Genomic DNA, 13,750 nt, shown 5'->3' on the forward strand with positions numbered 1-13,750 from the left:
GTCAAAATCTTATAAATCAATTTTAGTGGTTGCTCATGGCTTATGTTTGTGCTTTTTGAATATTGGAATATTATAAGAGTTACATTAAATATAGGCAAGAAGGCACACAGAAATAAGAAAATAATGTATATAAGGCAGTTCTTTGGGTAACTGGTGTTTCACTATTATGTTTTCTATCTCAAGTAGCCCAGTAGTGCTAATTTAGATGCTAATCTGAATCAGTAAATGTAGAACACGAAGATTGATTTCTGAAAAATTCCAGGTATTTAAACCCACCAATCCCAACATCTCTTTCTTGAACATTGCTTACCTTAATAGAAATTTAAAATAAAGGTATTCTTAGCAGGTGATTGTTGAGAAGAAATTCTGAGTAATTATTGAGGAAGGTCATTGAGACAGGTCAGCTAGAGATGGACACACAGCTTGCCTAATAATTGGATGGATGCTACCTGGCTGGAAGATGGAGCTGATTGGTGGATCAAACTCTCAGAGGGAAACCTCACATTTTTAGTTTAAATGTTTATTAAAATGATATTCCATGAAATACTATTGTATGCTGCTATTTAACTATTAAAAAGTGAAATTATCATCAATGATGATTATTAGCCTACCAAAAGGTTGTTTTAAGTGATTTTTGGTATGTGAAATATATCTGGTTGAGTGGTACTTAGGAAACTTTTATTTTTTTAAAATATGAACTTGATAACATATCCAGAGTTAGGATACAACATACCTTATAAGTAGTTTCTATTTTATATGTTTATTTGCTGAAGCCTATCTTTGTATTTCTTCAGGTTTATGTGAGATTAAGGCCATTCTTCAGGGAATTCCTGGAACGAATGTCTCAGATGTACGAGGTAAACATGCATAAGCTAATTACATAAGTATTTTTATTTTATTCAACATAGTACCCATATTTAGATCATGTATAATGATTACTTCTTTTCCCCTGAATTTGTAGATCATTCTTTTTACTGCTTCTAAGAAGGTGTATGCAGACAAGTTACTGAACATACTGGACCCTAAAAAGCAACTGGTCAGGTAAATTCAATTAAGAAATAGTGGAAATGTCACACTGATCTGTGAAATGATGATGATTATAGTAATTTTCATGTCCTTTTTCAGTGGGCGGCATATATAGAGATTTCTTGGGTTGAATGGTGAAAATAAATGAACTTTTTAAGCCCTAAATCTCTTTAAAGAGTTCTTAAGGATATAACTCCAGACAGACGTTCTTAAATGGATACAAAGATCAGATGTATTTATTTATTGTTGACAGCTGTATCCTCACCTTTTTTGGGATTGGGGGGACAGTGGGGTATGTGGAATTTTTCACTGTGTGCATGATGTTCTCACTTCCTTATGTATCTGAGATAATGCATGTTATGTCACCTTTTTAATGGCATAGAGAAATAGTTAATTTTAACAGAAAGGATCCAATAAAACTTTTGCTTTTTTCAAGAGCAAATTTATCTTCCATTGAAAGAAAATGTTACATGAATCTAATTGGAAATTGCAATTGGCTTAGTCACTCAGGTTATCCTGATGTGGTCTCAGTTCTTGGTGTCCTGAGCCAGCAGATGAGATGTGTTCCTGGTTAAGTGGGGAGTGCCTTGGGTAATTTTAAAACAGTTTGAAAATTAGTCCAACTGAGGTAGTAACACTGCAGCAATCTTGTTGCATTCTGTAAGATGTAGGAGTTAATCTTTGAGTTTTTGACCAAGAGCTGAGAGAGATGCCACAAGAGGCTTATTACAGCTGTCATAGCTGAGTATTCATTTTCTTGAATACTTTCTCCCATATTACCCTAGTGAAAAATCCTAAGCTCAGTTGCTACTGTTGATAGTACCTTTATTATTGAGTCATTGCAACTATGCTAAAAGGCTTTTCCTAATGTTCATGTTTAGGAGGTTTTCTTTCTTATAAATAGAACTATGATTTTTTTGTAATCTAAAGGATTAAAATTTGACTTTGTCATTAGTTTCCATTTTATCTTTCATATAAGCAAGTTTCACACATGCAAAATAGAAAATGTATTTTCTATTCATAAAAGTATAACTTACTACCATTTTGCCTAACTTTAACAAAAGTATACACGTGATTTTGCTTTGATCACTTCATTCATTCTGAATATTTTTATTCAGTACTTCCAATATTCCAAGGAACAGTGGTGAGCAACACAAGCCCTTCCCTTGGAGTTTTCATTTTACTGGAGGACAAATTGTAGTCATACAATTATATTTTTACAAATTAATATCCCTCTTTTAAACTAGTTTTCTAAAATCTACACATTTGGGAGTTTAAATTTGTTTTATCTTACTACTTTTTGAAAAAACAGGAAAAACTTATTGAATAATATATTGAATTCATTAGAGTGTTGCAGGGAATTATTCTGTGGTGGTGACAAGGAAGACTCAAATTCTATGATCTCGGAATCCCATGGGTCCAAATGCAAAACTGATGACTAGTAAAATTAGTCTCTTTCTAAAACTGCAAATATATGCTACTGACACTCAGATTTCTGAATAACTGGAGAGATTTTAGTGTAATCTAATGAAAATAACTGTTGGTACCCCCATATATATTCAGTTGTTTCTGGTCACGGGTGATTTTGCTGCTATTGGGGAAGAAGCATCAATAGTGACTTGCATGTACATCCAATTTCCTCATATTTAAATGTTTAAGCCATAAAGTAGAGAGTCTTGTTTAGGCCCAACCAGGACCTTATTTCAAAGGAGGACTGTCTTTAAACTTTTCATAGGTAGATAATCATTTAACTAACTAAAAGTATTCATTATAAGGGGGAAAGAACTGTTTAAACTACATTTTTTTCTGCTTGTAAAATTCGCACTCTTTGCCATCACCACTAGTACTGATATTTTTAAGGTTGAGTTTTGTTGGAGTTTTTGTTGTTGTTAGAACTATGACAGAGTTTGTTGGTAGAAAATGTCCCTTTCTTGAAATTGCATGATGAAAAATACAGGTATGAGTAGGCCCTAGCTCCTGAAAATTTAGTGGGATTAAGACACAAGGAAGCCAAACTACCAAATTATTAATGTATACAAATGGAGTATTTCGAGGTGATCTGTATCAATTACTAGTAATATACGGAGACTAATATTTTTGAGTGCTAAATGAAGATTATATAATTATTACAGTATGTTTATTATAAAACCTTTAATAGCTTTTTTAAATGATATAGAGGTTTTCACTTTACTATCTTATCATTGGTGAAACATCAGTTTACATTGGTTATACTTAAATCTGAATTCATCATTTCAGTCCTTGTTTTTTCAAGTGCACACACACACACACACACACAGACACTATATTAAAAGAAAGATGGGCTTTTGGGAAAAGTTGAAATGATGGAATGTTTTGGCCTCCACCTCTTTTCTCAGAAACTGTAAGGGAAACTAAAAACATTTTTAAAATGCCGACACAGAAACACTCCTTCTTATATTTTCTATTCTGGCATGCACAGGGATAGGGAGGCTGTGTGGTCTTCTGGTTAGAGCAAAGGACTGGGAGCCAGGACGATCCTGGGTTCCAATGCGGGGCTAACCACTGACTTACTGTGTGACCTTGGGCAAGTCACTTGACCTCCTTGTGCCTCAGTCAACCATCTGGAAAATTGGTTAAAAAGCAGGACCTCGCTGACAACCAGATGCTGCATCTGAACTGAGCTTTCCTGGGTAAATAAATTACAAAAACAATTTACAGAGTTTTTAATCCCTCTTTATAATTTGATATAATATTTTGGGATAAGCCAGAGTTCTTTAAGGCATGGTAATATTTGGTTGTAAGGTTTCAATAATTGCTAAGAATTTTAATAGTAAAACGGTAGCCCAAAGCTTAGGCCCACATTTGTATTTTAATTTTTTTTTGTGAGACAAGACTAATAAGGGTTAACCTCTAAATCCTGTGGTACGTGTATGTACATATGTTTTAGTATATGTTGTACTTTTTAGAGCTCTTTTTTTTTTTTAATTTGTTTTTATTTTTATGTTTAGGCACCGACTTTTTCGTGAACATTGTGTTTGTGTACAAGGAAACTATATAAAGGACTTAAATATCCTTGGAAGAGATCTTTCAAAAACTATAATAATTGACAACTCACCACAAGCCTTTGCATATCAGGTAGGAAGAGGGTTGCTACCTGAGTGGAAGAAAAACACAATAAGGACAAATGCTGCCAAACACAGTATGATGGGAGAACAGAATTTTTACTGGTGTAATTTCCATTTAGTGTCACCTTTAAAATTAGAAATGCCAAATTTGTATATTCCTTGTGGAAAAGTTTCTTTTAAATGAACTACAACATAAAGGAAAATCTGAGTAGTAAATCTGAATAAGAAGGGACTATAAGATAGACATACATCATTTAATAGCATTCTTATCAGTTGTTAAATCAGTAATTTAATTGTAAACATATGTAAGAATTACAAATAACCATGTTCTTGTCTGTTTGATTAAACATTCTTCAATATTAGACTGTTTTGTCAATATATTTGTACCCTTTGTCAATGATTCTTTGAAATATAACTTTGACTAGAGATGAGCCATCCTTGCAAGATACATTTCACATTATGAACATGTTCATGTAATATGTCTGGGATTTCCTTCACAATAAATTGGTGCAGAATGGGGATGGTGGAAATTGGGTGGGTGCAGATGAAATTAGGTTTGCCCTTCTGTATTTCAAAATGTCTATAATAAAAGGGGGGGGGAGCTGCATATAGTATTGAAATATGTTCAACTTAGGTCACTACTTTTACTTGCTTGCATTTTGAATTATGTTAAGTATTTCTTCTTAGTTCCTAGATCAAATCATTTCAGTGCCCTCCATCTCAAACACTATGTTCTGTGTAAATGTTTAAAGATATTTTATACTAGAGATTATTTACTATAAAAAATACAATTTGCATTCTTGTTTTTAGACTCTTCAGTGAAATAGCTTTGAGTCAATTTGTTATGTTCCTACTATGTTTCAGATTGTCCTGCTATTTGTTGAGAACACAAGAATGAATGGGACAGTCCCTTGTGTAAAAGTATATGCTTTCAGATATTGGTCTCTGTGTTGCCAATCTGTTGACAATACCCCTTCATTCACAATACCTAGCACTGACTAATAGTAACTATTTTTTGAATGAATAAAGAAATCTTTTTAGTTATGTTAATGCAAAACTTGTTTTAATGGATCTTTCTTGTTTAGTTTTATATACACTAAGAAGAAATTACATTTGAAACCCCAATTAGGCTTCGATTTCTTTATTAAGCTTTTCCAAAGTAGGCAAACTGTAGGCCAAAAAAGAGAAAAAGGATTTAATTACTTATTTATCATTTTAGCTGTCTAATGGAATCCCTATAGAAAGCTGGTTTATGGATAAAAATGACAATGAACTCCTAAAATTGATTCCATTTCTGGAGAAGCTTGTAGAACTGGTAAGTATATCTTATGTATCTTTTTGTTTTTATTGCCTCAGTTTTATTGAAATAAATCTTTTAAATTGCTTTACTTTATGTATACTGACTTTTTAAAGTCAACGTGGTGGGAGATTAGGGCAAAGATTGAAAAGGATTATAGGCATTTCCAAACCTTACAAATTATATTAAAATACTTACCAGAATCTAAAAATTTATAGACTGAATTCTTTATTTCACTGGCCTTCCTCTTGCAAGTCACTAACTAGTTGTGTTAAATTGATTTCACTTTGTTTTTATAGTTCAGGTCTAAAATTATTGTTTATGTTACTGAAACTTTATTCTGGTTACTTTCCTATATCAGTGGATTAATTTTAAAACTAATGTATAAAGTAGAATTCAGTGGCTTAACGCTTTTACCTAACTTTTGGTTTGGCTTCTTACTGGGTAATTATTCTTACAAAATTAAAACTTTAATGATAACAAATTGATAATGAATTAAATAATAATAAATGATAATGATAATAATAATAAATTATGATAATAAATGATAATAAATTAAAACTTTAATTTTTTAAAATCTAAGTTAACGGCCTCTGTGTAGCACATTTATGTTTGGCAAACAAATAATACAAGTTGTAAAATAAAAAGTGATGCATTTTTCTGCAATGTTCATAATGGTCTGAGGATCGTATCTTTGAAATCACATGGCCTTTAAAATGTCTTTTTCTCCACACAGAATGAAGATGTTCGACCTCACATCAGAGACAGATTTCGCTTGCATGATTTGCTGCCCCCAGATTAAGTACAAAGACTTGTCAAATCACTGAAGGGGGAGAGAATGCAGGACCCTATTGGACTAAGACAAAACATTGCCATTACTGTTGAAATTTTGCATTTTTGTACCCCGTCTTGCTTTTCTTATCTTTGGTGCCCAATAATAATCAAGGGTTACAGAAAGAGACTTTATTTCAGATTGAATACATACAGTAGGTAGGCTAAAACAGAAGAGTCTTTAGAACTAGTGCAACTCCAGTGAAATTTTTTTATGTACAGGACATCTGCAGTTTATAAAGAATTCTGTTTCTGCCACCAGCAGTTTGACCTGTAGTCACACAGGATTTTATGATAATAACAGAGATGAAAATGGACTTTTATTTTCTCTCTGTTTGGTGCTCTAAGTGGGTTTGTAGCCACTTTTCTGTTACTTTAAGATTCTCATTTCAACAGGAATGGCCAGTAAAAGTTGTTTTATTTTTCCTGTTAAGGTTTATAACCTTTTTACATTTTTGACCTGTATTAGATTAGAATTTCATTATGCATTCCTTTTAGTTGAGGCGCTTCATAGTTTTCTGGAAATAGTCAATTTTTAGTTTTTTATTATACATTTGAATGGCCGTTTTCCTGCTTTGTCTGCCTGCATATTGTATATTTGTTTAAAAATATTCTCTACTTTTAGTCCATGTAAGTTGCATTTAGAAAGCCATGCATTTATATTTTGTTTCTGTAATATTCTACTGTAGGTGAAATCTTTTCAAAAATCAAGAGACTGGGTAGATAAGAATATATGAATGACTAATATTCAAAAGATTTAAACCATTGTGATGGCATGTGTTCCCAAATGGTAATATCTTGCAATGGCACACAGATTTAATGGATAAAGGTATACCTCAGACTTCACTGTGCTCACCAATCTTTGAGGAGAATGCGTTTAGTCACCTGTTGGGCTTGATCTGGTTACTGCTGCCTTTGGTTTCCTCCAGGAATGAAGTATTCAGCACAGTGACTCAGTATTTTTAGTTATTTTGCATGGGCTGGTAGTACCTCTGTTATGCTCTCAGTTACAATCAATTTAAAGCTCTGTGTAACAGTCTTGGTACCTTACAGTAGCTATGCATAATCCTGTGGCACAGTAAACTCCCAGGCCACCAATGCAGTTAATATGCTCTCATAGTGGTTTTCTATGCTATATGAAAATAGTCTTCAAGCCTTGGTTCTCTAATGCAGCTACCACAAGAGGTTGATATTTTTATAGTGGTGTGTAATCTCCTTTTCGGGAGGCTTTTTATGGAAGGTAGAATTTGTAAAAGTTAGTATGCTTTGCCTCTCGACTGCATTAACATGCCACAGGCTCAGACTGTTTTTGTGTAAAGGATGTCAAAGAACGGCACTTTTTCTAAAGAGAAGTTTGATATTTTGTATGCTTGTTAAGAAAGTACAGTATTGGAAATTAAAGGTGGACAACTGATAATTGAGGAGTATGTCACTTAATTTTTTATGTATATTACCTGTTTACTTGTACAACTTATTGTACAAATTACATGCAGCTTCATTTTCAAATGAATCCTTAAAATAAGGAAATCTTTTTAGGAAAACATTTAATTTTTGTATTTTTGATTTTAAAGGCATGAGTTATGTCAATTTTCAGTGTATTAATGAAGATTTTAACTTTTCATCAGGTTGAGTGTTTTCTTACTATATTATCTGTTGTGTATGTAGTTAGCATATTGTGTCACTGAACTGTTTAAAAATCTAGCATGTAGAGCAAGCCTGTTTTGTGGAAAATCCTTATTCATTAAAAAAATAATCATGGCAGGTTTTCTGCAAAAAAAAAAAGCAGAAGCATTTGCAATTCAGAATACTGGTTTTTTTGTTTTTGTTTTAATTTAAAGAAAGGTATTTTGCTTGCAGGAAAAAATACTACAGACTCATTTTAATGAGAATCTTCGAAATGTATTTATCTTTAGGGCATCTGGGCATCTTTATGCTGTTTGTCTTCTGTCTTTCTTGAAATAAAATGTACATACGTTACCTTTACATATGCTCTTGCTCAAAATTGTGAACCTAGTTACACTTCTCCTTGCTCCCTTTTTATGCTCAAACAGCAAAACCCAAAACCTATACAAGATCTAAACTTTCAGCATGCATTGGAATTGCTGAAAGCTTTTCTGATTAAGTAAATACAGTCTCAAAGGGCTTTCCCATAATTTAAAGGGAAATGTAAACACCTTACCATTGTGCCTGTGGGCACTTTAAATAAACACCAACTTTTAATCATCTTTCATTTAGTTGTAAAGCCATTTTCAGTCCCATGCTAGGTAGACTTCCCTAAAGTCAACTGACAAATGAATCAAGCGTAACAAAATTCTGTAAAGAAGTAAACTAGGGGAAATTTTGTATGGCCTGAGAAAATTTCTTGAGACCAATTTATTTTTCTTCATTAATTGACTCGTCATTTTAAATTTAATACAAAATTTAAAATTTACAAAGAGACAACTATCCAGTTTTCTTCCACTTTAATGTAATATTTATCTTCTCACTACCCCTTCTTTCTCTGTAGATGTTATCTTAGACACTTCCATTTAGTTAAGCGGAGGTGTATATTTTATGAACTGAGATGTGCCCAGCCCCTTCAGATCACGCAGGAAACATGAACTCTTAAAAACTGACTGTAGTAAATGCAGGAGAGCTGGATATCCGATAAGACACAGCAAAAGTGACCTATATACACATTACAACTCTGAAGTACATAATTGTGGTATTTCCAGTGATAAGTGTCTGACTTTTAAGACATTCTTTTAAATATTTGTATTATTGTTAGGATGTTTTAATCAGTTGTGTTTTTTAATTACATGTAATATATGTAGCCCTAATCAGATTTATATCACCAAATTTCTCCTTGGGTCTTAAAAGAATTGATAACAATTTGAAACTAGAAATTGTTTTATATTGGCTAGTATGTATATTTATTTACCCGATGGCTTTATCTTGTTTCCCAAAATTTTGGGGTAATTTGTTGAAAGCATTTTAACTTCTATAAATGGCTATTTTCTTATAACTGTCAGTGAAAATGTATGTACATTTTTTTAAAAATATTTTTCTGGTTTGTTTGTTTGTTGTTTTTTAGGGTTAAACATAGAATGGTTTTTTTAAAAGTTCTCTTTGGCCAATGACTTTTTCAGCTAGATATTACTTTCATTCCGCCTTCTAAAGAAGTTCGTTTTTCATTGTTTTGTCCAGTCAACTTACCTGTAAAACAGAGACTTCATCTCATCAATGAAGAAAGCATTTCATTATTCCTACAAATCTTTACAGCGAGCACAGAATTCTTCATAAGGACCAGATCTCTTCCGCGTGTTGTGTCAATCACATAAAGCTGTAACGTAAAGGACACTGAAGCCTTCATTTAATTGTACTAACAAAATGGTGTTATATAACACATCATTAGCTAGTTAAGGTTTTCTTACCTGATTTCTTTGTCTTCCTAGGTATTTATTTGTTATCTCTTTTAATCTTGTGTATCTAAAATTAACTTAGTTAATAGTTACCCACCGAATAACTATGCCAAGCAACTAGGAAAGAATGTTTATTTTATTTCCCCTTATAGGGGAAGAGTGGACTGGGAACAAAAATGTATGGGCCAAAAGGCCTTAGGTTGTCATTCATTCACTTTCTTATTCCTCTCATGACCTATATTTGAGTATAGTATTTTTTCATTGCTGATGTGCTTTTACTTTTCATGTCTTCCCGAGTTGAAAGCCTGCTAGGAACCTGTATAAAATACACTTTAAATGTTCAGAATAAGAACCACAAAATTCAGTATCTTATATTTAAATGCTACTTAAATTATTGGAATCCAAGTCTCACTCTCTAGGATACATTTTTATAAAATGTTTCTGTGTATCTTGAATTGAAATTACTTGCCCAAAGGCAAGAGTTCTAGGAGATATGTGTTTTGAGAAATTTTTAAAAGGGGGATAAGAGAGCAACAAGTTTATACTTAGTTACTTTATGGTTTTGATATTAGTATTTTAAAATAGTGGTTCCCAAACCTGGCTGTTCATTAGAATTGCTCTGAGCTTTTCAAATACAGATTTCTGAGGCCTAGCCCCTGCAAAATTCTCTCATTGGGTTTAGAGTGCGACTTAAGAGTTTGTGTTTTAAAAGCTCTCCAAGTGATTCTAATAGCCAAGTTCAGGAAATCACTGTTTTAAATGTGACAGTGGTTTGAGAGTAGGCAACAAAATAAAAGTTTACTAGACATCTCTTTGTGGTAGAGTTTTCTTTTTTTAAACTGGTATCAGATTTTACAGAACTTATTCAAGATACATGGAGGAATAATAAAGAAGATTGAGGCTACTGCTCATTATTTCTTTTATACTTTTAAGAGTTTGCATTTCTAGCACTTGGAATAGTTGATTATATTCACAGCTGAAGGACATATCCCTGAATGAGACCATTATATATATTAACTGTAAAATATTTCACTATTTTTTTATTTTATAAATCTTTGTAGAAATAAGCAATGAAATACTACTTTCATCTTTTGAAATGGGATTTTTCAAGGCAGTGTCCTTTTGGCATTAAGGTAGGGGGGAGTTAATATTCTCTCTGCCTTTTTCCATGTGAATCAATATGAAGTCATGGACATTAAAAAAATCTCAATTTAATTTCTACATATTTACTATGCAGTATAGCCATGAACAAGTAATGTAGATTTAGTTTTCTCATCTTCAAATGCCCTGATCACCCTACCTCACAGGGTTGTTGTGAGGATAAATAAAATTTTTATGGAAGCACTTTTCTTTGATGATATTTTATCAGCCATTAGAAACAATGTAATGTCTAACAAATAAGTACTCTGGTTACAAGTACACAAATTTTTTCACATTGCTTTCTTTTTAGATGATCTTCAGAACAGACCTGTAAAGAACGTAGAGCAAGTTACAGAGAAAGAAACAGGCTCAGAGAGGGCTGTGACCCAAGACCTCACAGCTATTCCGGGAGACTTAAATTCAGGTATCACTACAACATGCTACTTCCCAAGGCCTTTGCATTCTTGTATAAGCATGTTTGTATATAAATACAAAGCTTTCTCAAGTTCATAAGTCAATTTAGCCAACAAAATGTTCTTATAAAGGAATATAATAACTCAGGTTATAAGCCTGTGGTACAAACTAGGCCCTGGGATTTAACCATCCAACTTTTTTAAACTAGAAAGAAATCCCAACTTCCAAGCATGCCTCTGTATGTTACAGGTTAGGAAATGTTCTAGAAAAGTGTCTTCCCAAAATCACAGGTGGAATTAGAATCTAGGTCTCTTAATTAAGTGGAATGAATGATTTTAGGGGGAATAACATTCTTGATTTCTGGAACTAGTGTGTGTAGAAGTGAAATACAACATTTGACAAACCTGGATATAGAGGGGTTAGTTTTAAAAAGTAGAGATAAGATAGCAACAAAACTAGATTATGGTGAGCTAAATTGAGAAATGAATACTTGACGTAATGAAACAATTAACTACAAAATAACACTGGTCTCACCTCCAGTCTGTGATGACTTTTTCTCCAGCTTTATTGAGTAAAATTGACATAACATTGTGTAAGTTTAAGGTATACAATGTGATGATTTGATGTACGGGTATATTGTGAAATGTTTACCACAATAAGCTTAACACATCCTTCGCCTCATGTAATTAGCATTTTTTGTTACAGTGAGAACATTTTATATCTCTAGTAGCAACTTTCAAGTATACAATACAGTATTTATTGTTAACTATGCTATACATTAAGATCTAAGAACAATAGAACCTCATACAACTGAAAGTCTTTAACATTTGACCATCTCATCATTCCCCCCACCCCTCAGCCCCTGGCTGTGATGAGACTATAAAACTATTTTCCTTAAGCTCCAAAGGAGTTTTAATGCAGACAGGTTTGAGAGTCACTGCAGCAGGCCTTTAGAAATGACTGGGTTTCAGACAAATAGTTTTCTGGGGAGTATGGTTTAAAAGCATAAAATTGAGAGCCAACAGACCTGAATTCAAGGCCTTAACTCATCCACTTACTGGACAAAGCAGTTGAGCCTGTTTGTTCATCTGTAAAAGGTTGAAGCAAGACCTGCCTTTCAGAATTACAAAGATGAAACAAGTGTAAAGCAATATACAAATAACAGAATGGAAATGTTAAAGCAACTACTTCTCTTGAGCATATGTGAAAGACACAGGGTTTTGGGAGATAATCTAAAGCTAGAAGGGGGCAGGAATGGGAAGTAGATAGAATCAGTATGACCACAGACGTCAGGGAGAGTTTAGGAAAGACTTGAGCAGTAGGGTGTATTCAAATGAAGACAAGGGATAATGGAGATGTCCCCTATGACTTACCATGTTTTGATGAAAGTATGCTGAGGATTAAGGAAGAAATGGGTGAATAAATTGAAGAGTATTGAATGGCTTAAGAAGTCCAGTAAGTAGTCGTAGCAGGCTCATGATTTGCCAAGTTAAAAGTCTCTTAGTAATGGATCAACCAAATGATCTAGAGCTTTAGTGGCTACCATATGAGCTTTAATATATTTGATGCGTGACAATATTTGTTGAAGGTAGCTATTAAGTAGCCTTCCTAATGATAGTCATTTTATAACTGTCTTACTATGTGTTTGACACTGCACATAGCAGAAGAAAGCAAACCTGGCACTACCCTCAGGCTTAGTCTAGCAGTGGAGACAGTATTGTTGGGAAAGGGATCATGGAGAAAAATGGCTTTGAGAGTGTTAATACAATCTAGAAGTGAGGCTTGGGTTGCCTGAAGTACTGTTTAATATGAGATCTGTAGAATATTGAAAGAATGTAAAGCCAGGTGTGTTTGAGGGGCAAGAAGCAAAATCAAGCGAATGATCAGATTTGTCTTAGACCCCCCCTTTGGCTGCTGCATAGGCAATACCTTAGTAGAGTTGGTGTGTGGGAGACCAGTTAGAACTGAGTTCTATAGAAGGTTGACCTAATTCGCCACACAATGTATTTCCTTTCTCCAAGACAATAAATGGTTAATGCACTGGTTGCTAGAATCAAAATGGACAATCTGATGTCAGGAGATGGGTCAAGTCCTAATGAGAGCATGGCTTGTCTGGTTTACTGATAGGAATAGGAAAGTACGTTAGGATTTTATGATGCTGTATAAAAGTAAATATGGAAGAATAAGAGGTAAATGGCGACATGCTATCATTTCATTTAAGATTCTTGGGGAGGTTTTTTGGGGGATGGGGTGGTTTAAAATGGAAAAGTCATTCAATTATATAGTTGTTTATATCAAGTCATAAACCAAATCTTTTTACATATGTAATGACTGATTTTGGTATTTTATGAGGTTTAACTTGGTTCTATTTGCAATTAAAACCTCCTCTTCAGCCTTGTTTCATCTTTATGAGATTTTGAATCTGGTGCTTAAGGCACTTATATTTAAAAAGGAGCCATGAGCAGCTCTGCTTCATTTTTACTGTCATTTACTATCCTATGGCTTTAATGATTAAGTTCTTGAAGGCAGAGGTTTTA

At 33.3% G+C, this 13,750-nt stretch overlaps 1 protein-coding gene across 3 annotated transcripts in view; it reads left to right on the plus strand.

Annotated features, from left to right (window-relative positions):
• CTDSPL2 (CTD small phosphatase like 2) overlaps window positions 1-11,004 on the plus strand; it is an 86,817-nt gene extending 75,813 nt beyond the window's left edge. For all 3 annotated transcript variants that reach the window (XM_081047932.1, XM_081047934.1, XM_081047933.1), the window contains exons 9-13: window positions 795-857; window positions 962-1,041; window positions 4,014-4,140; window positions 5,350-5,445; window positions 6,164-11,004. In XM_081047932.1, the coding sequence (XP_080904058.1) occupies window positions 795-857; window positions 962-1,041; window positions 4,014-4,140; window positions 5,350-5,445; window positions 6,164-6,229 (432 nt within the window). In that variant the 3' untranslated portion in view covers window positions 6,230-11,004. The remainder of the gene's footprint in view (window positions 1-794; window positions 858-961; window positions 1,042-4,013; window positions 4,141-5,349; window positions 5,446-6,163) is intronic.
• The last annotated feature ends 2,746 nt before the right edge of the window (window positions 11,005-13,750 follow it).

Source organism: Rhinolophus hipposideros, assembly GCF_964194185.1.
Source record: "Rhinolophus hipposideros genome assembly, chromosome: 5".
NCBI lineage: Eukaryota > Metazoa > Chordata > Mammalia > Chiroptera > Rhinolophidae > Rhinolophus > Rhinolophus hipposideros.